This window comes from Gastrolobium bilobum, unplaced genomic scaffold (genome assembly GCF_033153095.1).
Source record: "Gastrolobium bilobum isolate Gb01-03AN ecotype WA unplaced genomic scaffold, APGP_CSIRO_Gbil_v1 utg8959, whole genome shotgun sequence".
In the NCBI taxonomy this organism is placed as follows: Eukaryota; Viridiplantae; Streptophyta; class Magnoliopsida; order Fabales; family Fabaceae; genus Gastrolobium; species Gastrolobium bilobum.
In genome coordinates, this window is record NW_026899316.1 from 681,712 (window position 1) to 703,693 (window position 21,982).

Sequence of the window (21,982 nt, forward strand, 5' to 3'; positions counted from 1 at the left end):
GGAAGGTGTTGAAGATCAAATCCGGTATACGAAGGCTCTGATACGATGTAAACAATGAATTCAACCCTTATTTTAATGCCTTACCATTCTTAAACTGAAAAGAACCCAGTAACTATTTCCCATTAGCCAATTAACTTTCTGTGGTCGAAAGGATCCAATTTTCATTTACCTATGGCTGAATGGGAAACAATAAAAGATGTTTGGCATATATATATATATATATATATATAGGAAAAACATTTTCTCCTTTTAATGGAGAAAACTTTTCTCATGTTAGTGACACATTGTATAAGTGAGTCCCACAAAATAGTGGAAAGAAAAAAAAATTTAAGGTGTGAGCCATTTATGCTTTGAGTCACTAACATGAGAAAAATTTTCTCCTTTTAAAGGAGAAAATATTTTCCCATATATATATATATATATATATATATATATATATATATATATATATATATAGGGGCAGGATATTCTTACACCGGTGTAAGAGTTAGAAGTCTTACACTCAATCTTGACCATTGATCTACTTGTATCCAATGGCTCACATTACTAAAAAATTAGAACCCTTAGATATAAGTGGGATCAATGGATAAGATTGAGAGTGTAACTTACACTGGTGTAAAATGATCCTGACCCATATATATATATATATATATAAGGTTTGATTTTTTCATGTTGCATGAAAATTGAATTCTCATGTTGTGACTCAATTAGTGGTGGACCTCACATTTATTAAAAAAAAAAAGAAAAAAAATTTTGCACACAAATCGAAGGATCACAACTCACAATATGAAAATTCAATTCTAATCAACATGAGAACCAAAAAATTTATTCTAGTACCGAATTCTCTCATTCCTTTGGTCCACAAAAGTCTAAAGCAAAAGTTTACTTTCCTTATTTTTCTCCCTTATTAGAACTAAAGCTGGCAAAATGGACTTAGCTCGGCGGGCCAATTCGCTAGGCAGAGCGGACTGAGTTTTTCAACTCAACTCAAAAGTGAGTCGGGCCGGGCTTATTTTTTGGCGGGTTAATGGCTAACATAGACGAGTCAGTATAAAATAGGACGAGCTGATTCATTTTTTCGCTGATTGATAGTGAAGTGGGGTGGGGCGGGATGAGCCGCCGACTTTGCCACCTCTTATTAAAACGTGCTTTCTTTTCAAGCTGCGGTTACCACTTCATCCCGTCAATTACAAACATCGGTTCTCAAAGTGTGGGTAGGTACCATAGTTTTCCGATTGCTGCCGTTCGGGTGCGAGCTAAAACCAACGAACGGGTCCCGTGGTTTGGGGTTGCGAGTGATGTTGCTCTTCAATCTTTACCTTCGATTATCTCTCTCTCACAATCATCGTGTTCAGATCCAATATTTATTTATTTTTAATATCCATGACTCCGTCGAATTCAAATAAAATTGGGGTTACCAATTTTTACAAAAACCTGCCGGTTCGCATCCAACAAATTTTCCACCAACAACGGTTATATAATAAAGGAGTACAGAAAGCTAAGTGGATCTTTTCTTATAAAATTATTAAGCTGAATATTCCGTACAAAAAAGTCGAGTGCAGTTCTTAACGCCGTTGGAAATTAAACATCTTTATTGATACGGCAAAGACCAATGCAAAAACTACTGGGAATGCAACAATCACAGCTGCAACCACTCCCAGAAAATCATGCTTAAATCCAAAGTAACGTCTCAAAAAGTCTTGCACTGTTGCACTTCCGTCATTGGTTTCAATGCCATGTTTTTTGTCTCCATACTGTGAAGCCACCAATCCATACAAACTCCAAGCCACAGGATCTCCCCAACTATACCACCTCCACCATATTGGCATCCTCTGTTAGTCCATTCCAAAGAGCCAAAAATAAAATAAATTAAAAAATAATTATATCTATTTAGCTAACTACTTCTATATTTACAAAGTAGGAGCGTTCCTGTCGTGGTCTGAATTGGATCGGTTTTGGAAGCAAAAATTATTCGATCCAATCCCTTCGGTTTGATCATGTAATCATTCATTCGGTTGAATTTTTTTCCAAATCCGAACCTATCCAATCCAAATTTTTCGGTTTGGATTGGATCGGTTTTCAGTTTTTTAAAAATCTTAAAATTTGTTTTATGATTATTGTGCAAATAACATCTTTTGTATATTAGGCATCTTTTGTATATCAGGCTTTGTGTAAATTATTATTTTTTTTGAAATACAAAAACATCAGTAAATGATAATATAATTTTTATTTTGCAATGAAATATGAAACTCTACACTGATAAAATAAAAAAAAAAAAAATATGGAAGCTAAAACTTACTGGTCTTGGGATTAGGAATCCTGAGAAGAGATTCCATACTGCATAGAATGCAGATGAAACTATAGTGGAAATGTGTTGGTTTGGGGTCACTGCCACTGCCATCATCCCATAGTAGGTGAAGTATAGGAATGTGAAATACATGAAGAATAGGTACCAGAATACTTTAGCAACAGTCCACTCAAAACCAATCATTGCATAAACTATAATGCCATATACCACAGCTTGTACAAGAACATATGGTATCTCAATTAGAACCTGCAGGACAATATATGAAGATTACAAGACAATAGAATCATTGACACATAATAATGAAGTACATAAAAGGAATCACTTTATTAAGAGGATGATTTAGGATGATATAGCAACAATTAGGTAAAAATAAGGCATTGCTTGCCTGAGCAAAAGCATATGGCAGAGCTGAATACATTCCAGCTGCTCTTTCCCTATAAAAGACTGTTCGTTCAATAGCAACTATTGGCTGCACTGCACCAGCATTCTTAATCCCAATAAAGAGAACAGCAGCATACATTGAGCCCATTGCATTAAAAAGATCTTGTTGCTTTTCACTGCAATAATTGATATGAAAAATCACTGTTAGATCAAACAGAAGTTACAGAACACAAGAGTTTGAAGCCATAACATTTCCAAGCTTCAAGTTTGATCTCACATTTTGGAGCCAAGGTTCCAAAACATGCTCCCAAGTAAAAATGCTACAGCGGTTGAGAAAAGAAGTTTTATGGCAGTGTATAGAGGATTGCGCCAGTAAGACCAGTGTTGTTTCCACAAGCAAGCCATGCATTGGGTCAAAAAGGATCTTGAGTACTGTGAAAGAAAATGAATGTCTTCTGAACCGGGAGCTGGAGTACTCATCTCTTTAATAAGTGTTTTGTTTCTCCTGAAACAAAATGCCAAAGACCAGTTTATATCAGCAAACATTCTATATTGTGATTAACAACTTGCAACATAAATGATGTACTTTTTGCCATTAAGTGCTTTCTAGCATATTGTTTTCAAGTTCTATAATTTGATTAGACTTCATATTATTGAAATTTACCTGTATAACTCTGAACTTTTGTACACCTCAGCAAAATCAATCCCCAATTCCATTTCTTTAGCTGAAGTTGTGACTTCCAACATCCATGTTGCCGGATTATAGCCATCTCTAATCTTACTGACACCTTCGATTCCCTTCCGGATAGAAGTATGCACATGAGTGAAATTTTTACACGAAGATAATGATTTGAAGCAAAACATGAATTCAATATTCTCTATTTTTCATAGCATTTCTATTTTCTACCTCAAAGTAACTAATTAAATTGGAAGAATGATGTCCAAGTGGCCCAACATATATCTCTTGCCCTCCTTGCTTCAATAGCAATAGCTGCATTTCATTGTGACAAGAAAGATTAGAAATTTGGTAATGGAAGAGAACAAACTAAAATTGCTACATTTCTTGATTCTGCCAGTTTTCACCTCATCAAAAGATTCAAATATATCAATGCTAGGTTGATGGATGGTGCAGACAACTGTTCTACCAGTGTCTACTGTGTTCCTAACTGTTCTCATAACAATAGCAGCAGCTCTTGCATCTAGCCCAGAAGTTGGCTCATCCATGAATATTATAGAAGGGTTTGCCACAAGTTCAACAGCTATGGTCAACCTTTTGCGTTGCTCCGTTGAGAGACCATTAACACCAGGCAATCCAACTAAAGCATTCCTTAGTGGTTTCAATTCCACAAGTTCCATGACTTCCTCAATGAACATCTGTAACCATTAGTCAGTTCTAAACTTTGTAACACTGATAAAACATGCAAGGGTTTTTTTGTTTTTTTGTTTTTTAGTTTTTTCTGTCACACTCATCTTTTTGTTTCCAGTGTTATTTTATGACATAATAATTCCAACCATTTATGGTAAATAACACTAGTTTGGCACTTATGCACTCAGGTAATGAGAAAATATACTTGCAAACATATATGTATGGATTAGTTGCAGCAGCTCAACCAGAAAAAGGGAAGGGCTAGGACATTCGAACAAGTCATAAATGTTAAACTAACAGCCTATGTTAAACTAAAAAAAGTAAACATGAAAGCCAATAAAAGGCTTGGATTCAGATACCAACCTTCCTGGTTTCAGCATTGATGTCCGAAGACAATCGGAGCCATGCTGAATAGAGCAAGGATTCATACATAGTAACATTAGGAGAGTGGATATCATTTTGTTCACAATACCCAGAAATCCTTGCAAATGTTTCTTGCTTCTTTGGATACCCAGAGATTGTGATGTTCCCACCAATATATCCACCAGTTTTTCTACCAGCAAGTACATCCATCAGAGTTGTTTTGCCAGCACCAGTGATACCCATTAGAGCAGTAAGAACACCTGGCCTGAAAGCTCCACTGACACTCTTCAAAAGAACCAACTTATCCTCAAGAATACCTCGGTTCCTCATTTCCTGCAAGTTTAGTGCAAGTATTCAATAATTTTTATTTCACCAATGCTCCGAAAGTTAAATACAAGCCTTTTCAATTTGTTGTTTCTACATTACCTGTGGCATGTCAACGGAATATGTTACTTCATCAAAGGTGATGGAATGTGGTTCAAAAGGAAGAACCATTCCTCTTTTCCTATTATGATTTTCCTCTGCAGCAATTGCTTCTTGCCTAATGGATGAAGTGCAAGAAGAGGTGCTTCCACTTGTACTTTTGTCATTTCTTACTGTGAAGTAGCTCCAATGTCACCCATAATGTGTTATGTTAATTGAAAATAAACTCCTACTTATCTAGAAATTACTACATTTTCAGTTGTTATGAGATAAAGTACCTCTACTTGAGAGCTGAGAAAAGCTAGATTTCATGTGCTTCAAGACGGTAGTTCCTTTTTTACTACTATCATTCTGCTCATTGTTTTGAGGTTCCTCTAATATAACAGCCTGATGCCTCTCGAGTGCTGCATAATCAATTTTGTGATATTAGTATACAAGCTTACCTTTGTTTATTAAACATTTAAGGTGAAGATACTCACGTTTCAAGTGAGTGAGAGCAAGGATGTAGCCAAAGTTGAAAAGTAATGTGTATCCAATCAAAGCTCCAACACCTATCCAGTACCAGTATGACTCAATGAAGAACCCGCGCGATTTCAAAACTTCAACTCCTAGCGGTTCGGTTGAGTTAGGTAGAACCTTTCATAAGAAAACATACCCATAAATCAGATAATTTATATGGTGGGGAAGGCTTGATCTTAGATTACCATTACCACATCTCAACTCAAAACCGAATTGAGTTAATGATTCCTTTTACTCATATGGTACTCAGTTGATTCCTGACCAATATGGACTTTGCCACTCACAATCAAAATACACATGGCTGGTCCAGCCAAACCAAGCTTTGATACCACTAATAAGTGGTTAAAGGGTCTATAGCAGGAAGACCTCAATCAATGTACTATGCAAAAATCCATCTTATAAAATGAGCGTGACACCATTTTTCAACAAAAAACTAAAAGAAAAAATTAAGACATTAAGTTTATAGATTATTCTACTTATATGGAACTAACTTAGTCCATTAATAACCAATGTGAAATTTTATCACTCATGCTTGAATTCGTGACAATTGGATCTTCCACTTATATAGGGTCCTCACTTAATTCATTCCTAACCAACGTGAGACTTTTTTACTCACATTTAAATTCCCAACACATGAAAAATATATAAGTTAGTTAAAAACTTACATGTCTCCATGTCTTCCCCAGGAACTCATTATTTACGATGGCATTCAGGCAATGCATCATAGGTGATATGTAGAAGCCCCAGAGCCACCATTTTTTCATATTGTCTATGGGCATAAAGAAAACAAAAGAGCATCATTAGTCTAGAACAAAATGGGATAAAGACTGCGATTGTTTTCTTTTGTAAACATGACACCTTTTGATAGCACAAAACCACTCATAGCAAAAAGGATGGCCAATACAAACGACCCTAGTGTTAAAGCCACTTTTAATTCCCTCCCAACTGCTGCAATAAGTCTGAATAATGAAGAAGCCGTCTGGCTTAGTAGTACAAGAATAAGGTATTGCCTAAACAATCTGCATTAGCTAAACACAAAAATGCATATCATTATTTAATCTAATAGAATCAAATAGAAAACGAGACAAGGGAGAAAAGATCAATTTACAAGTTTGTTGAGCATGGGTAAAAACATAGTTCTTTTACCTTTCAACATCTGGATCAAAACCAATGACATAGTAGGTGAGGAATACCCAAACACCCACTTCCACAAAAGTCAAGGGGATTTTTAGGATCCATGCAGGAAGAGCAAATGTCCATGGAGGAAAGAAGAGGAATTCCCTTTGCTTGTAAAAAACAGGAAGCCTTGAAACCACCATGGAAAGCTCAGCCATCCCATTGAACAGAATCATACTAACACCAAAGAAAATTGCACCCACATATATACCTCCATGTATCACCGAATCTCTATGCATCTCGGTCCGGAGGAAAATGGTCAAGGCAATAATTGCCATTACCGCAAGCTAAAAGGAGAAGCCATCAGTAATGGACTAATGTACACATAGCATTAGATGATAAGAAAATAAAAAGAAGCTTTTTAATTCCCAAACCTACTTGGCAAAGCTTGAAGATGTAGACAAATGAATTGCGCTTCATAAGTAAATATTCTCTTGATAAGCAAGCTTTTAACAGTTCCCATTTTCCCACTCCATACTTTTGGGTTGTCAAAGCAGCTGGGTGGCTCTTAGACTTGTCAAATTCAGTGGAAAGTTCCTCCTCAAGGTTTCTTCCAACATGGAATGTCAGAAGTGCCTCAGAAAACTCTTTGGCTGTGACAAATCTATAAGGCTCTTCTCTGTGTATCCAGTACTGCTCTTGATCTTTCCTTGATGTCACCTATAATATGATAATTTTGACAGTCAAAACTAAGTTGTTACTACACATTAAACCCTCTTTTAAATCATTGAGAGAAGATGCCAAGACACTTACTTCTTGCAAAAAGTCTGCCACACCTTTCCTCTCGGGACATTTAAAACCCATTGATTCAAAAAATTCAAGCACATGTTCACGGGGACCCTGGTACACAATGTGACTATCAGAGAGTAGAATAATATCATCAAAAAGATTGTATGTCTCTGGTGCCGGCTGCAGGAGTGAGATAACTGCGGTTCCTTTCATAATGTGGACATATTGCTTGAGTGAATTTACAATTTGAAAAGTTGTTGAGCTATCCAAACCAGTGGATATTTCATCCATAAATAGAACTTTAGCCGGTCCAACCAGCATCTCCCCTGTATTTGTAGGCTTATATAATTAACAAAGATTCTCATACAGTTAATTTATTGAGGTTATTAAACATGATACACTGCAAGATTGAAATCAGTTTTTTTTTACCAGTTGTAACGCGTTTCCTTTGTCCACCAGAGATACCTCTTATCATTGCATTTCCTATAATGGTATCAGCACAAACTTCTAGTCCCAAAATCTGTAAATGTGTACCAAAGAAACAAGATCATTTAGAACAAAATATTTTAATGAGTTCATGATGATCACAAATGGTTTTGAAATTATAAATTTTACCCTTAGGACATAATCTGTTATCAAATTTGCCTTTTTGCCTTCAGTTGCTACAGCCTGAGCATCATGAGTAAAATAGACAACCACTTAATTATCAGTCATTTCTGCTTGTGTGGAAAATAAATTGATGATGCACTCAATTTCAAGATAACTTAATTACTGATATTAATCGTGGTTTAAAGTCACTGCATGCTTGCTATTACAACTAATCTATCACCCACATTTTCTTGATAACAAAATTCTTCTGGGTGAGAAAATTTGAAATTAGTAACAATAAGTAGAAGAACAGAATCTCCGAAATATAACAGGCCAATTGTTAAGCTTTATTATGTTGAAAGGCTATACTAGTTGGACAAGTTTAGAGTAGTGGTAAAACTGCTCCTTTGTGACTAAAAGGTCACGGTGGAGGTCTCCCCTATTTTGGGCTCTCTTGAATCACTTAACAAGTGTTATTAGAGCTTGATCGCTCTTGATAAATATTCTCCTAAGTACTTGAAGAGGTTGTCAATCAATTCCACTAAATTAATTAGGATTCAATCCCTTGACTCCCTAATTCTTTATAATCTTGAATTAACCCTAGTTCCCCAGTTATTCCTCAAGAAAACAAGCATTAAACACAAGAATTAAAAGATTGCATAATTGCCCTATGTCTATTCCTAGAATCACAAGGATTAGGATAAATTTATCAAACAAGGTTCATGCAACAACATTCCTATTGTCATACAATTACCATAAATCATACTACAAGAATTAACTCATAGAAAGCATACTAATAATGGGTCTCATATTGAGGGGGAGGTTGTTGTTTTGGGCTCCATTTTATGACCTATCAAACGGTATCAAAGCCAGTGGTTTGACCCCTTTCGCTTGAAGAGGAGCATTCGAGTCAGAGGTCTTCCTTGTTTTAGGTTCCCCTTATGGCCTAACAAATGCATCAACTTTTGTCAGAGGTGAACGGTTTATAGGTCTTTCGAATTTTGGATTCCCCTTTGTGACCTAATAAGTGATATTGAAGCCAATTGGTTAGGTTGAGCGGTGTATTTGGAGATGATGGTTGGTGCTCGTATTTGTTCTTGTGACACCTATACTATCGAGTCAAGACTTAACTACTCTTGGTTGGTAACCCTACGATTATAAGAAGATTCTTTCATTTAAGGGGGAAGATACTAATATTGGGTCTCACACTTGAAGGGAAGATTGTTGGAAATTATAGTGATGAATGGTAAAGTCCCACATTAGTTAGAAAAAGACAAAGTAAGGACCATGTAAGTGAAAAAGATACATAGACTCATAAAGTTTTGGAGTAAAATGTGATGTCAAAATTATTTATTGTGAATTGAGTTTCCTACTTAACCTATTCATTGAGTCCATATTACCTTCATGTAGACATCAATATCAGGATCAGGCTTGATATTTGCTTCTATTTCTCTTCTGGACAATTCTGCTAGCAAGTCTGCATAATGCCAAAAGTATTACACATAATTAAAACTTAATTTTCATCTAAAATTTCAGCCTGTGTTTCAATATTGAATTTAATGAATATAAGCAAAAAGCATTCCTATAGACTAACCATAACGAGGGCCAACTCCTTGGACTCTTGCTGAAAATGCCAAGGTTTCTCGGACTGTCATTTCTCCAATATGAAGATCATTTTGATTGACATAAGCAGCAGTTCTTTGGGGTACAAACTCATTCATTCCACAACCATTATAAGTCACCTTTCCAGAGAACTGATCAAGAAGCCATTCTATATTAGATATAGATTCAAGATTGATAATAGAGCTAAGACATGAAATGAAAAAAAAAACCTTCTCTTTAATGTCCTAACCTTTACTTTTGAATCAAGTTTACCGGCCAAAGCCAACAGAAGTGTGGTTTTTCCAGAACTTGGAGGGCCCAAAAGCAATGTCATTCTAGAGAGACAAATGGAAACATGGTAAATTGGTTTCAAGGTCCTAGCTAATTAAGGTCTTGTCTTCCGAACACAACAAAAAAATAGAACAGTCTTTGCATTGGTACCTGGCAGGCTTTATCATTCCACTAGCATCCTGGAGAATATTTATACGTTCTCTTCTACTTGGAAGTACATGAAAAGAGTTCAACAGCCCCTTTAACATTGAAAAAATTAAAAAGAAAAAGAAAAGAAACCAAATTGGTAAGTTAGAATCTCCTTCAATTAGATCATATAGCAAGTTCTACAATTTATCAAAGTTGGTACCCACTTACATCCACTATATTAACCATAAAGTTAGCAAAGGTAGGCAAAGCTCTGCTTCCAACATGAGCTTCTGCTTCGATGTTCAAGTGCTCAAATCTAACCTCTATTGTAGGAATGTCAATTCCAACTCTGATATCATCCAAGGAATAAGAAGAAGAAAAGGAGAAGCCATCAATGCAATCCAAAGGCAGTTCAACTAAAATGAAGAGGAAAAAACGAGAGTGGGATTCTCACCTATCAATTCGATCCCTGAGCTTAAGCAAAAACTTCTCATTGTCCTCTTCGGCAGTTCTCACAAGTCTTTCAAGCAAATCTCTCCTTTCTTGCAACCCAAGTTTCTGTATATCGATCTCTGTGGTTTTCCCTTCAGGTGAAGTCAGCAAACCTTTCCTCAAACGTTTAACCGTAGGAAGTTTCTGAGTGGCAGCCCATTTGAGAGCTTCTTCATCATCCTCTTGATGGAAAGAGTTAGAGAAGATCTCAGCGTCACTATTCCTCCAAATTGATGAACTATCAATCCTGAAACTACCCCCACCCTCCATGCCACCATAAAAAAGTTCTAATCTTTAGTAACTATAATCCAGAAACAACAACAAATCTCGAGAGAGAAAAAAGTAATGTAAATCACTTGTCAACTTGATCTTACTTTATTTCTTTCGCTCTTTTTTTCTGTGGTTGGAAGGACCCACAGTTCGTAAACCTTTGACTGAATGGGAAACAACAAAAGATGTTGTCATATATGTATATATATATGACAACATAGGGGAATATACATTGGGGGCTGTCATTTTCAACGTAGCTGCACATGTCATGTTGGTGATCCTTACAACGTCCAAAACCAGTTGCCACTCAACAGAATTGAGTTGACTTTTATCTCTTCCAATGAGAAAAGAGTGTGGTGAATATAATATCAGTTTTGGGATAAACAAATGAGATGGGTTATATCAATAATTACATCTTCTGAAAGCACACACTTCACCAGATTGGTTGACTTTATATTTTAGTAAAAAATAAAATTGGCTTTTTTCCTGTCTTCTAAAAATTTAGACATCTTTTTGTAATCTATTCTCGTTGATTATGTTTTCTGAAAGCACTAATTAACATCACCAATTTAGTTGACTTTTCTTTATTAAAAGAAAAATAGATTTTTATTTTATTTTATTTTTAGAGTAAATATCTTTTTTGCTCCTCATTAAATTTCACGATGCCCGTTTTAGTCCCTAGAAAATAAAAAGGTCCATCGTGGTCCCTAAAAAATTCAAAATGGACCCATTTAGTTGAAATCGTTGTCCATCACAAATTCAAAAAAGATCCATATTAGTCCCTAAAAGTACTAAAATGGATCCTTTTTTGACTTTTTATTTGTTAGGGACTAAAACGGGTATCGTGAAATTTGCTAAGAACTAAAAAAGATATTTACTCTTATTTCTATGTGCAGTGGCGTGCGTGAGACGGCGGAGGGAGGAAAATGAATTTTTAATGAAAGTAAAAAATAAAATTATCTTCAAAATAAAAAAAACGAACACGGTGACTGACTGATAAGAATGGGAACTATTGAAATGGATTTCAGCCAAAATCTAAACGCTGCGTTTTAATTGTCAATGGAATCATCGACGAAAGTGGGCCTTAATTATCCTCCGTTTGGGCTTTCCTCCCTTATCTATTGAAATTGCTTAAGATTACAATGAAATTTAAATTAAGGTTTAACATAGATTTTGGTTCCTATAATTATCCTCCATTTGGGCTTTCCTTCCTTAAATATTTTTGTGGTATGAGTCCCTATATTTTCATATTACTAAGGTTTTAGTCCTTTAAAAATCAAATTGTAGACACCAAATTTTCATGAAAAAAATAATTAATTATATATCTCTAAATACCACAAGCAAAACAGGGAACTAAGACTTGGGCACATAACTTGCTTGATAATTTGTCTACAAAAGGGATGAAAAAGCTCATTAACCACTAATTTAGTTTTAGTCGTTAATGCTTCTGTGAGTTTTGTTTTCTTAGTTGGATTATAGGAATCTTAGACTGGAAATGAAGTAGGAAGAAGAAAGTAATGTATAGAGCCTGAAATTTCCTTAAGAAAACATATGAACAGGGACTTTCAAACAATTAAGATTACAGAAAGCTATATGGATCTTTTCTTTTAAAATCTTCAAGGAAACATCCTATACAAAAAATTTGAATGCTGTTCTTAACTTCATTGAAAAGTCTCACTTCAACTAGTTTGAGACAAATGAGTCGTGGATGTTGATGTTCTTTAACGTCGTTGGAAATTAAGCATCTTCACTGATATGGCAAAGACCACTGCAAAAACTACTGGGAATGCAACAATCACTGCTGCAACCACTCCCAGAAAATCATGCTTAAAACCTAAGTAACGTCTCACAAAGTCTTGCACTGTTGCCCTTCCGTCATTGGTATCAATGCTTTGCTTTATGTCTCCATACTGTGAAGCAACCAATCCATATAAACTCCAAGCCACTGGATTTGCCCAACTGTACCACCTCCACCATACTGGGATTCTCTGTTAGCCAATTCCAAAATGGGAAAATAAATAAACATAATTAGATATCTACTTCTATGCTTATAAAGTACGAATCTACGGTGCATTAAACATGAAAGGAAGCCAAAACTTACCGGTCGTGGAACTATGAATCCTGAGAAGAGATTCCATACTGCAAAGAATGCAGAGGAAACTATAGTGGAAATGTGTTGGTTTGGGGTCACTGCCACTGCCATCATGCCATAGTAGGTGAAGTATAGGAATGTGAAATACATGAAGAATAGGTACCAGAAAACTTTAGCCACAGTCCACTCAAAACCAATCATTGCATAAACTATAATGCCATATACCACAGCTTGTACAAGAACATATGGTATCTCAATTAGAACCTGCAAGACAATATATTAAGATAAGAAAGAAAGAATGCAAAGGAAATTAAATAATCAATCTTTCTAATTACTAAATGAAGAGAGTATTACTATTACATATTTTTTATGCTCCCAAGACATTATATGCATCTACTTTTTCATTAAATATTTTCTTTATTAAGTGTTAAAGAAGATGAGGAGGATATAACATCACTCAGATAAAAGATAAGTTTTACAAATAAGGAATTGCTTAGTTACCTGAGCAAAAGCATATGGCAAGGCTGAATACATTCCTGCTGCTTTTTCCCTATAAAAGACTGTTCGTTCAACAGCAACCGTTGGCTGCACTGCATTAGCATTCTTAATACCAATAAGGAGAACAGCAGCATACATTGAGCCCATGGCATTAAAAAGATCTTGTTGCTTTTCACTGCAATAATTGATGTGAAAAATCACTGTTAGATCAAACAGAAGTTACAGAACACAAGAGTTTGAAGTCACAAAATTTCCAAGTTTCCAGTTTGATCTTACAATTTGGAGCCAAGGTTCCAAAACATGCTCCCAAGCAAAACTGCTACAGCGGTTGAGTAAAGAAATCTTACGGCAGTGTATAGAGGATTGCGCCAGTAAGACCAATGTTGTTTCCATAAGCAAGCTATGCATTGGGTCAAAAATGATCTTGAGTACTGTGAAGGAAAATAAAGGTCTTTTGAACCAGGAGCTGGAGTACTCGCTTCAGTAATAAGTGCTTTGTTCCTCCTGAAACAAAATGCCAAAGACCAGTTTATATCAGCAAACATTCTATACCGCGACGAATAACATACAACAAAATTCTTGTACTTTTCGCCAGTAAGTGCTTTCTAGCAGATTATTTTCCATTTCTATAGTTTGATTAGACTTCATATTATTGAAATTTACCTGTATAACTCTGAATTTTTGTACACCTCCGCAAAATCAAGCCCCAATTCCATTTCTTTTGCTGAAGTTGTGACTTCCAACATCCATGTTGCCGGATTATAGCCATCTTTAATCTTACTGACACCTTCGATTCCCTTCAAGGTAGAAGTGTGCCCATGAGTGAAATTGTTACACTTAGATAACGATTTGATGCTAAACATGAATTCGATATTCCCTATTTTTAATAGCATTTTTATTTCCTACCTCAAAGTAACTAATTAAATGGGAAGAATGATATCCAAGTGGCCCCACATATATCTCTTGCCCTCCTTGCTTCAATAGCAATAACTGCATTTCATTGTGAAAAAAAAAGATTAGAAACTCAGTAATGGAAGAGAACTAACTAAAATTGCTAGATTTCTTGATTCTGCTCATTTCACCTCATCAAAAGATTCAAATATGTCAATGCTAGGTTGATGGATGGTGCAGACAACTGTTCTTCCAGTGTCTACTGTGTTCCTAATTGTTCTCATAACAATAGCAGCAGCTCTTGCATCTAGCCCTGAAGTTGGCTCATCCATGAATATTATAGAAGGATTTGCCACAAGTTCAACTGCAATAGTCAACCTTTTGCGTTGCTCTGTTGACAGACCATTAACACCAGGCAATCCAACTAATGCACGCCTTAGTGGTTTCAGTTCCACTAGTTCCATGACTTCCTCAATGAACATCTGCAACCATTAGTCAGATCCAAAGTTAGTAACATTGATAAAACATGCAAGGTATTTTTTTTTTTTGTCACACTCATCGTTTAGTTTCCTGTGTTATTTTATGACATAATAATTCCATCCATGAATGGTAAATAACACTGGTTTGGCACTTATTCTCTGATCAGCTAATGATTTAATTTACATGCAAACTTATTTGTATGGATTTGTTGCAGCAGCTCCACCCGGGGAAGGGAAGCGCTAGAATATTCCAATTAGCCACACTTGTACAAGTAAGAAATTTTCTAACAGTACAAGGATGCAGTATAACTAAAGTGGCTATATCACGGCAATCTCAAGTGTTCAAACATGTTAACAACCTATGTTAAACTAAAGTGCAAAGGGTAAACCTCAAGGCACAAAGTTCCTGACTTACAAGGGTAAGTGTAAGGAAATTATACAGAGCCTTACTCTTATTTTTTAGCAAAGATATTGTTTTCAATATTCCGTGACCTTCTCATCACAAAGAGCAACCTTACAGTTGGCCCAAGCCTATGTTAAACTTAAAACAGTAAACATGAAAACCAAGAAAAGGCATGTGATTCAGATACCAACCTTCCTGGTTTCTGCCTTGATGTCTGGGGATAATCGGAGCCATGCTGAATAGAGCAAGGATTCATACACAGTAACATGAGGAGAGTGGATATCGTTTTGCTCACAGTACCCAGAAATCCTTGCAAATGTTTCTTGCTTCTTTGGATACCCAGAGATTGTGATGTTCCCCCCAATATACCCCCCAGTTTTTCTACCAGCAAGCACATCCATCAGAGTTGTTTTGCCAGCACCAGTGACACCCATTAGAGCAGTAAGAACACCTGGCCTAAAAGATCCACTGACACCCTTCAAAAGAACCAATTTATCCTCAAGAACACCTCGGTTCCTCATTTCCTGCAAGTTTGGTGCAAGTATTCAATTATTTCTATTTCACTAATGCTCTCAAAGTTGAATACAAGCCTTTTCAATTTGTTGTTTCTACATTACCTGTGGCATGTCGACGGAATATGTTACTTCATCGAAGCTGATGGATTGTGGTTCAAAAGGAAGAACCATTCCTCTTTTTCTGTTATGATTTTCCTCTGCAGCAACTGGTTCTTGCCTGGTGGATGAAGTGCGAGAAGAGGTGCTTCCACTTATACTTTCGCCATTTGTCACTGTGAAGTGGAGCCAATGTTACTCATAATGTGTTATGTGAAATGAAAATCAACTATTACTCATCTAGACATTACTACATTTTCAGTTGTTATGAGATGAAGTACCTCTATTTTTGTGCTTCAAAATGTTAGTTCCTTTTTTACTACTACCATTCTGCTCATTGTTTTGAGGTTCCTCTGATATAACAGCTTGATGCTTCCCGAGTGCTGCATAATCGATTTTGTGATATTAGTACATAGGCTTACCTTAGCTGGTTTATTAAACATTTAAGGTAAAGACACTCACGATTCAAGTGAGTGAGAGCAAGGATGTAGCCAAAGTTGAAAAGTAATGTATATCCAATCATAGCTCCAACACCTATCCAGTACCAGTATGACTGAGTGAAGAACCCACGGGATTTCAAAACTTCAACTCCTAGTGGTTCCGTTGAGTTAGGAAGAACCTTTCATAAGAAAATATATCCAGAAATCAGATTATTTATATGATTAGGAGGCCATAATAAGGATCATATAGACTAATTAAAAACTTACTTGTGTCCATTTCTTCCCAAGGAACTCATTATTTACCATGGCATTCTGTGCATACATCATAGGTGATATCCAGAAGCCCCATAGCCACCATTTTTTTATATTGTCTGTGGGCATAAAGAGAAGAAAAGAAAACAAAAGAACACTGTTAGTCAAGGAACACAGTGGCAGAAAGACTACGATTGTTTTTTTTGTATCCATGATACCTTTTGATAGGACAAAACCACTCATAGCAAAAAGGATGGCCAATGCAAAAGACCCAAATGTTAAAGCCACTGTCATTTCCCTCCCAACTGCTGCAATGAATCGGAATAATGAAGAAGCCATCTGGTTTACTAGTACTAGAAGAAGGTATTGCCGAAAAAATCTGCATTAGGTAGACACGTAAATACATGTCAGTATTTAATTAGTAATGTTCAAAAAGAAAATGAGACAAGGGAGAATAGATTAATTCACAAGTAAGCTGAGTATGTGTAAAAATATAGCTCTTTTACCTTCCAACATATGGATCAAAACCAATGACATAGTAGGTAAGGAATACCCAAACCCCCACTTCCACAATGGTCATGGGGATTTTTAGGATCCATGCAGGAAGACCAAATGCCCATGGAGGAAAGAAGAGATTTTCCCTTTGCTTGTAGAACACAGGAAGCCTTGAAACCACCATGGAGAGCTCAGCCATCCCATTGAACATAATCACAACAACGGCATAGAACAATGCACCCGCATATATACCTCCGTGAGTCACAGAATCTCTGTGCATCTCAGTTCGGAGGAAAATAGTCATGGCAATAATTGCCAATACCGCAAGCTAGAGGGAGGGGGAAGCGGTCAGTAATGGACTTGAATAATGAACGCACAACAATAGATGATAAGACAATCAAATAAATAAATTCCATTTCGCAGACATACTTGGCAAAACTTGAAGATGTAGACAAATGAATTGCGCTTCATAAGTAAATATTCTCTTGATAAGCAAGCTTTTAACAATTCCCATTTTCCCACTCCATACTTTTTGGTGGTCAAAGCAGCTGGGTGGCTTTTAGACTTGTCAAATTCAGTGGCAAGTTCCTCCTCAAGGTTTCTTCCAACATGGAATGTCTGAAGGGCTTCAGAAAACTCTCTGGCTGTGACAAATCTATAAGGTTGATCTTTGTGTATCCAGTACTGCTCTTGATCTTTCCTTGATGTCACCTATAACATAATAATTTTCACAGTCAAAATGAAGTTGGTGTATTGCATATTAAACCCTCTTTTAAAACAATGTGACTTGATTATATCATTGAGAGAAGACATAATGACACTTACTTCTTGCAAAAAGTCTGCCACACCTTTCCTATTAGGACATTTAAAACCCATTGAAGCAAAAAATTCAAGCACATGCTCACGGGGACCTTGGTACACAACGTGACTATCAGAGAGTAGAATAATGTCATCAAAAAGATTGTAAGTCTCTGGTGGTGGCTGCAGGAGTGAGATAACTGCGGTTCCTTTGAGAATGTGGACATATTGCTTTAGTGAATTCACAATTTGAAAAGTTGTTGAGCTATCCAAACCAGTAGATATCTCATCCATGAAAAGAGCTTTAGCTGGTCCAACTAGCATTTCACCTGTATTTATAAATTTATAATTATTAAAGATTCTCATACAATCAATTTACTAAGGTGATTAAACATGATACACTTATACATTGAAATTAGGTTTGTTTTACCTGTTGTAACGCGTTTCCTTTGTCCACCAGAGATACCTCTTAACATTGCATTTCCTACAACAGTATCAGCGCAGACCTCTAGTCCCAAAACCTGCAAATATATAGCACAAAAACAAGAGACTTTAGAGCAAAATATTATAGTTATTTCATGATGATCAAAGATGGTTTTGAAAGTATAAATTTTACCCTTAGGACATAATCTGTTATCAAATTTGCCTTCTGGCCTTCAGTTGCTACCGCCTGAGCATTATGAGTTAAAAGGACAGCAAATTAATTATCAGTCATTTCTGTTTGTATGTAAAAGAAATAGATGATGTTCTCAATTTCTAGATAACTAATTGATGTAACCGAGATTAAAAGTCAGTTCTTATTTGCTTTTACAATTATGATAATACAATTATTAAGCTGTCACATTCTTCTCTCATTGGTTTGAAAAGCTACCAGCTATTCAACAATATAAAAGGAAGGCTAAGGGATGCAGGTAGAAACATGTCGCCGAAAAATAATGGCTTCTATGTTACCTTCATGTAGACATCAACATCTGGATCAGGCTTGATATTTGCCTCTTTTTCTCTTCTTGACAATTCTGCTAGCAAGTCTGCAGAATGCCAAAAGTATATTACACATAGTCAAAACTTGATTTTCATCTAAAATTTCAGCCTGTTTTTCAAAATTGAATTTAATAAACATAAGCAAAATGCATTCCTGTTGACTAACCATAACGAGGCCCAACTCCTTGGACTCTTGCTGAAAAGGCCAAGGTTTCTCTGACCGTCATTTCTCCAATATGAAGATCATTTTGATTGACATAAGCAGCAGTTCTTTGGGGTACAAACTCATTCATCTCATGACCGTTATAAGTCACCTTTCCAGAGAACTGATCAAGATGCCAGTCTATATTAGCTAGATATTCAAGATTCAAAAGTAGAGCTAAAACATAAAAGCATGGATAAAAAATAAAGAAATATCTTCTCTCTTTAATGTCCTAACCTTCAATTTTGAATCAAGTTTTCCAGCCAAGGCCAATAGGAGTGTGGTTTTTCCAGAACTTGGAGGACCCAAAAGCAATGTCATTCTGGAGAGGAGCGAATGGAAACATGTTATAGTGGTTCTTAAGGTCCTAACTAATTATCAATAAATAGAACAGTAATTGAATTAGTACCTGGCAGGCTTTATTATTCCACTAACATCCTCGAGAATATTTATATGTTGTTTTCTACTTTGAAGTATATGAAGGGAGTGCAACAGGCCCTTTAGCATTAAAAAAATAAAAAACGAAACAAAATTGGTAAGATAGAATCTCCTTCAATAAGATCATATAGCAAGTTCTACTATTTATGATAGTTGGTACCACTTACATCCACTATATTAACCATGAAGTTGGTGAAGGTAGGCAAAGCTCTGCTTCCAACATGAGCTTCTGCTTCGATGTTCAAGTGCTCAAATCGAACCTCTATTGTAGGAAGATCAATTCCAACTCTGATATCACCCAAGGAATAAGAAGAGGAGAAGCCATCAGTGCATTCCAAAGGAAACTCAATTAAAGCCAAGAAGAAGAAGAAATGAGAGTGTGATTCTCACCTATTAATTCGATCCCTCAGCTTCAGCAAAAACTTCTCATTGTCCTCTTCAGCAATTCTCACAAGTCTTTCAAGCAAAGCTCTCCTTTCTTGCAACCCAAGTTCCTGTATATTGATCTCTGTGGTTTCCCCTTCAGGTGAAGTAAACAAACCTTTCCTCATGCGCGCAACAGTAGGAAGTTTCTGAATGGCAGCCCATTTGAGAGCTTCTTCATCATCCTCTCGGTGGAAAGAGTTAGAGAAGATCTCCTCAGCATCACTATTCCTCCAAAATGATGAACTATCAATCCTAAAACTACCCCCACCCTCCATGCTACTAAAAATAAAGTTTTAATCTTTATGCAACCCCACCTAAAACTCGATTGAACCCAGTAACTATTCCCCCATAAACAACAACAAATCTCTAGAGAAAAATTAAAAAAAAAATGTATTGAATATCACTTGTCAACTTTGGTTGAATGTGAAAGAATAAAAGATGTTAGCATATATATAGAGAGAGAGGAGTAAGAAGGTACGTAGGGTATATTGTTTTTTTTTTTTTAAATACTCAGTAAATTTTTATTCAGTTGTTAAATAAAAAAATTATTCGTGATCTCTAAGAAATTTAAAATAGATTTATTTTAATCTTTTTAGAGATTAATGTGAGTTTTTTTTGAATTTATGAGGAACCACAATTTTAACTAAATTGGTTCATTTTGAAATTTTTAGAAACACAACTAACTTTTTTATTTGCTAAGATTAAAGCGGATATTATAAAATTTGGTAAGACACAAATTTTTTTTTTTTTTTTTTTTTTTTTTTTTTACTGTGATAGAATGGGCGGGGATCTGAAGTTTGCAAGAAACGTAGCTGCACATGTCATGTTGATGATACTTGTTAACACAGGAATGCGTCGAAAAAGGTGGCCATTACCAATCAACAATGCCAACTCAGCTAGTTCAGTTGGTTTTCTCTTCCTTTTAGGAAACGTACAGTGAATATAATATCACTTTTTGGTTGAACATGCCCAGTGACATCATTGATTATGTCTTCTCAAACCACTGTACACAATTACACATCACGTGTTCAGTTTACTTTTGTTTTAATAACGGGAAAATAATTCCTGCATTTATTGTCAAATCATCTCTATGCATCAGACATCAAATTTGAGAGAAATAAATCATACTTTTATGAGAAAGAAAAAATAAAATGAGACAGAAATAAAAATTTCAGTATAAAGCAAGAGATTTGATTTTTTTTTGCAGTAAATACAAAAAATTTGCCCTTTAAAAAAAATTATGTTTTCTATAGTCACGAGAGACACACAAGAAAAAATGTGTATCTTTTTAAAGGACACACACTTATATTATTTTAAAAGAGATAAAGGAATAAATTATGTGAAAAAGAGAGTGGAGAAAAAAATTTATAATTTAAAAATTAAAAAAATACACTACATTCATCTAAAAAGACCATTCTTTTAAATGACAAATACTAAACCCCAGAGACAAACATAGTTTTTCGCTGATGCATAAAAAGATTGTATTTACTTTTATTTTTATTTTAAATAGATGGTTGGGTCAACAGGTCATATAAGATAATGAATTAATTTCCTGTTGCATGATACTCATTTATCTCTTAAAAAAAATGTTAACTATTTTTATTTTGGGAAAAGATATTGTAACAACCAAGTTATGTTACTATTATGTTACTACCAATCAATCTCACCGTTAGATCATTTATGTTGATCAAACAGTTATATTTATTTCCATCTTTGTATGATAATGATTTTCTAAATTTAATATTTTATATTTATTTTCACCTTTGTATGGTTATGATTTCTCATATTTAATGCTTTCACTTTAAATACGGTGAATCATAACCACATAAAGATAAAAAGAAATATAACCGTTGGATCAACATAAGCAATCTAACGGTGAGTTTGATTGGTAGTAACATTGTAGTAACACAACTTGGTTGTTACAATATCTTTTTCCTTTATCTTTATATGTAATTTATGTATAGGAAAAAAATATGTCATCTTAAATGACACTCCTTATATCATTTTGTAACAGTGATCAATGTGTTATGTTTTTTGCATTTATATGTTAAACTCTTACGCAAACATTAAAATTTACTAGAGTGTCACACAATGAAATTCGCTATTACTAGTAGCAAATTTGGTAGTTAATGATTTTTGACACGTGGCACAATTTCACAGGAAAAGATGACACGTGTCCAAGTTCGCTACGACAGGTATCGAACTTGGCAGCTAATGATTTCGTGATATGTAGCACACTTTCACAGGAAAAGCTGACTGTGTTAAGCTCGTTATCAGGGATAGCGAACTTTGTGACACAATTTCGTTGCCCGATCAGAATTAATATACCAATCACAATC

At 35.4% G+C, this 21,982-nt stretch overlaps 2 protein-coding genes across 13 annotated transcripts; both read right to left on the bottom strand.

Annotated features, from left to right (window-relative positions):
- Positions 1-1,565: 1,565 nt before the first annotated feature.
- On the bottom strand, positions 1,566-10,637 carry LOC133289482 (pleiotropic drug resistance protein 1-like). 4 transcript variants are annotated; one of them, XM_061487427.1, is made up of 24 exons: positions 10,330-10,637; positions 10,104-10,224; positions 9,897-9,985; positions 9,706-9,790; positions 9,448-9,607; positions 9,254-9,330; positions 7,881-7,934; positions 7,695-7,785; positions 7,290-7,591; positions 6,915-7,196; positions 6,507-6,823; positions 6,219-6,379; positions 6,026-6,129; positions 5,321-5,477; positions 5,197-5,245; positions 4,845-4,986; positions 4,419-4,751; positions 3,773-4,063; positions 3,597-3,680; positions 3,354-3,487; positions 2,967-3,194; positions 2,694-2,865; positions 2,300-2,554; positions 1,566-1,832 (listed from the first exon to the last, which is right to left on the bottom strand). In XM_061487427.1, exons 1-24 carry the CDS (start codon positions 10,635-10,637, stop codon positions 1,566-1,568), a joined length of 4,263 nt encoding a protein of 1,420 aa, XP_061343411.1. The 4 variants fall into 4 exon arrangements, with proteins under 4 accessions (XP_061343411.1, XP_061343410.1, XP_061343409.1 ...); XM_061487426.1 differs by having other exon boundaries at positions 4,845-4,998; XM_061487425.1 differs by having other exon boundaries at positions 4,845-5,014; positions 5,183-5,245.
- Positions 10,638-12,358: 1,721 nt separating this feature from the next.
- LOC133289479 (pleiotropic drug resistance protein 1-like) lies at positions 12,359-19,918 on the bottom strand. 9 transcript variants are annotated; one of them, XM_061487418.1, is made up of 24 exons: positions 19,608-19,918; positions 19,385-19,505; positions 19,189-19,277; positions 19,017-19,101; positions 18,744-18,903; positions 18,548-18,624; positions 18,213-18,266; positions 18,027-18,117; positions 17,624-17,925; positions 17,228-17,509; positions 16,810-17,126; positions 16,522-16,682; positions 16,319-16,422; positions 16,074-16,230; positions 15,946-15,994; positions 15,618-15,759; positions 15,192-15,524; positions 14,310-14,600; positions 14,134-14,217; positions 13,891-14,024; positions 13,504-13,731; positions 13,231-13,402; positions 12,739-12,993; positions 12,359-12,625 (listed from the first exon to the last, which is right to left on the bottom strand). In XM_061487418.1, the coding sequence occupies exons 1-24, from the start codon at positions 19,916-19,918 to the stop codon at positions 12,359-12,361; spliced, it is 4,266 nt and encodes a 1,421-aa protein (XP_061343402.1). The 9 variants fall into 9 exon arrangements, with proteins under 9 accessions (XP_061343402.1, XP_061343401.1, XP_061343400.1 ...); XM_061487417.1 differs by having other exon boundaries at positions 15,618-15,765; XM_061487416.1 differs by having other exon boundaries at positions 15,618-15,787; positions 15,938-15,994.
- Between the last annotated feature and the right edge of the window lie 2,064 nt (positions 19,919-21,982).

Excerpts from the sequence above, each read along its gene's own strand:
- LOC133289479 (XM_061487412.1), bottom strand. The coding sequence starts at position 19,918 with ATGGAGGGTGGGGGTAGTTTTAGGATTGATAGTTCATCATTTTGGAGG. Across the intron at positions 18,267-18,547 it reads ATGTTGATGTCTACATGAAG|GCGGTAGCAACTGAAGGCCA; the intron begins GTAACATAGAAG and ends CATAATGCTCAG. Across the intron at positions 16,683-16,809 it reads TTTGATCCATATGTTGGAAG|ATTTTTTCGGCAATACCTTC; the intron begins GTAAAAGAGCTA and ends TACCTAATGCAG.
- LOC133289482 (XM_061487424.1), bottom strand. The coding sequence starts at position 10,637 with ATGGAGGGTGGGGGTAGTTTCAGGATTGATAGTTCATCAATTTGGAGG. Across the intron at positions 7,592-7,694 it reads AAGGAAACGCGTTACAACTG|GGGAGATGCTGGTTGGACCG; the intron begins GTAAAAAAAAAC and ends CTACAAATACAG. Across the intron at positions 5,478-6,025 it reads TGGGGAAGACATGGAGACAT|GTTCTACCTAACTCAACCGA; the intron begins GTAAGTTTTTAA and ends TTCTTATGAAAG.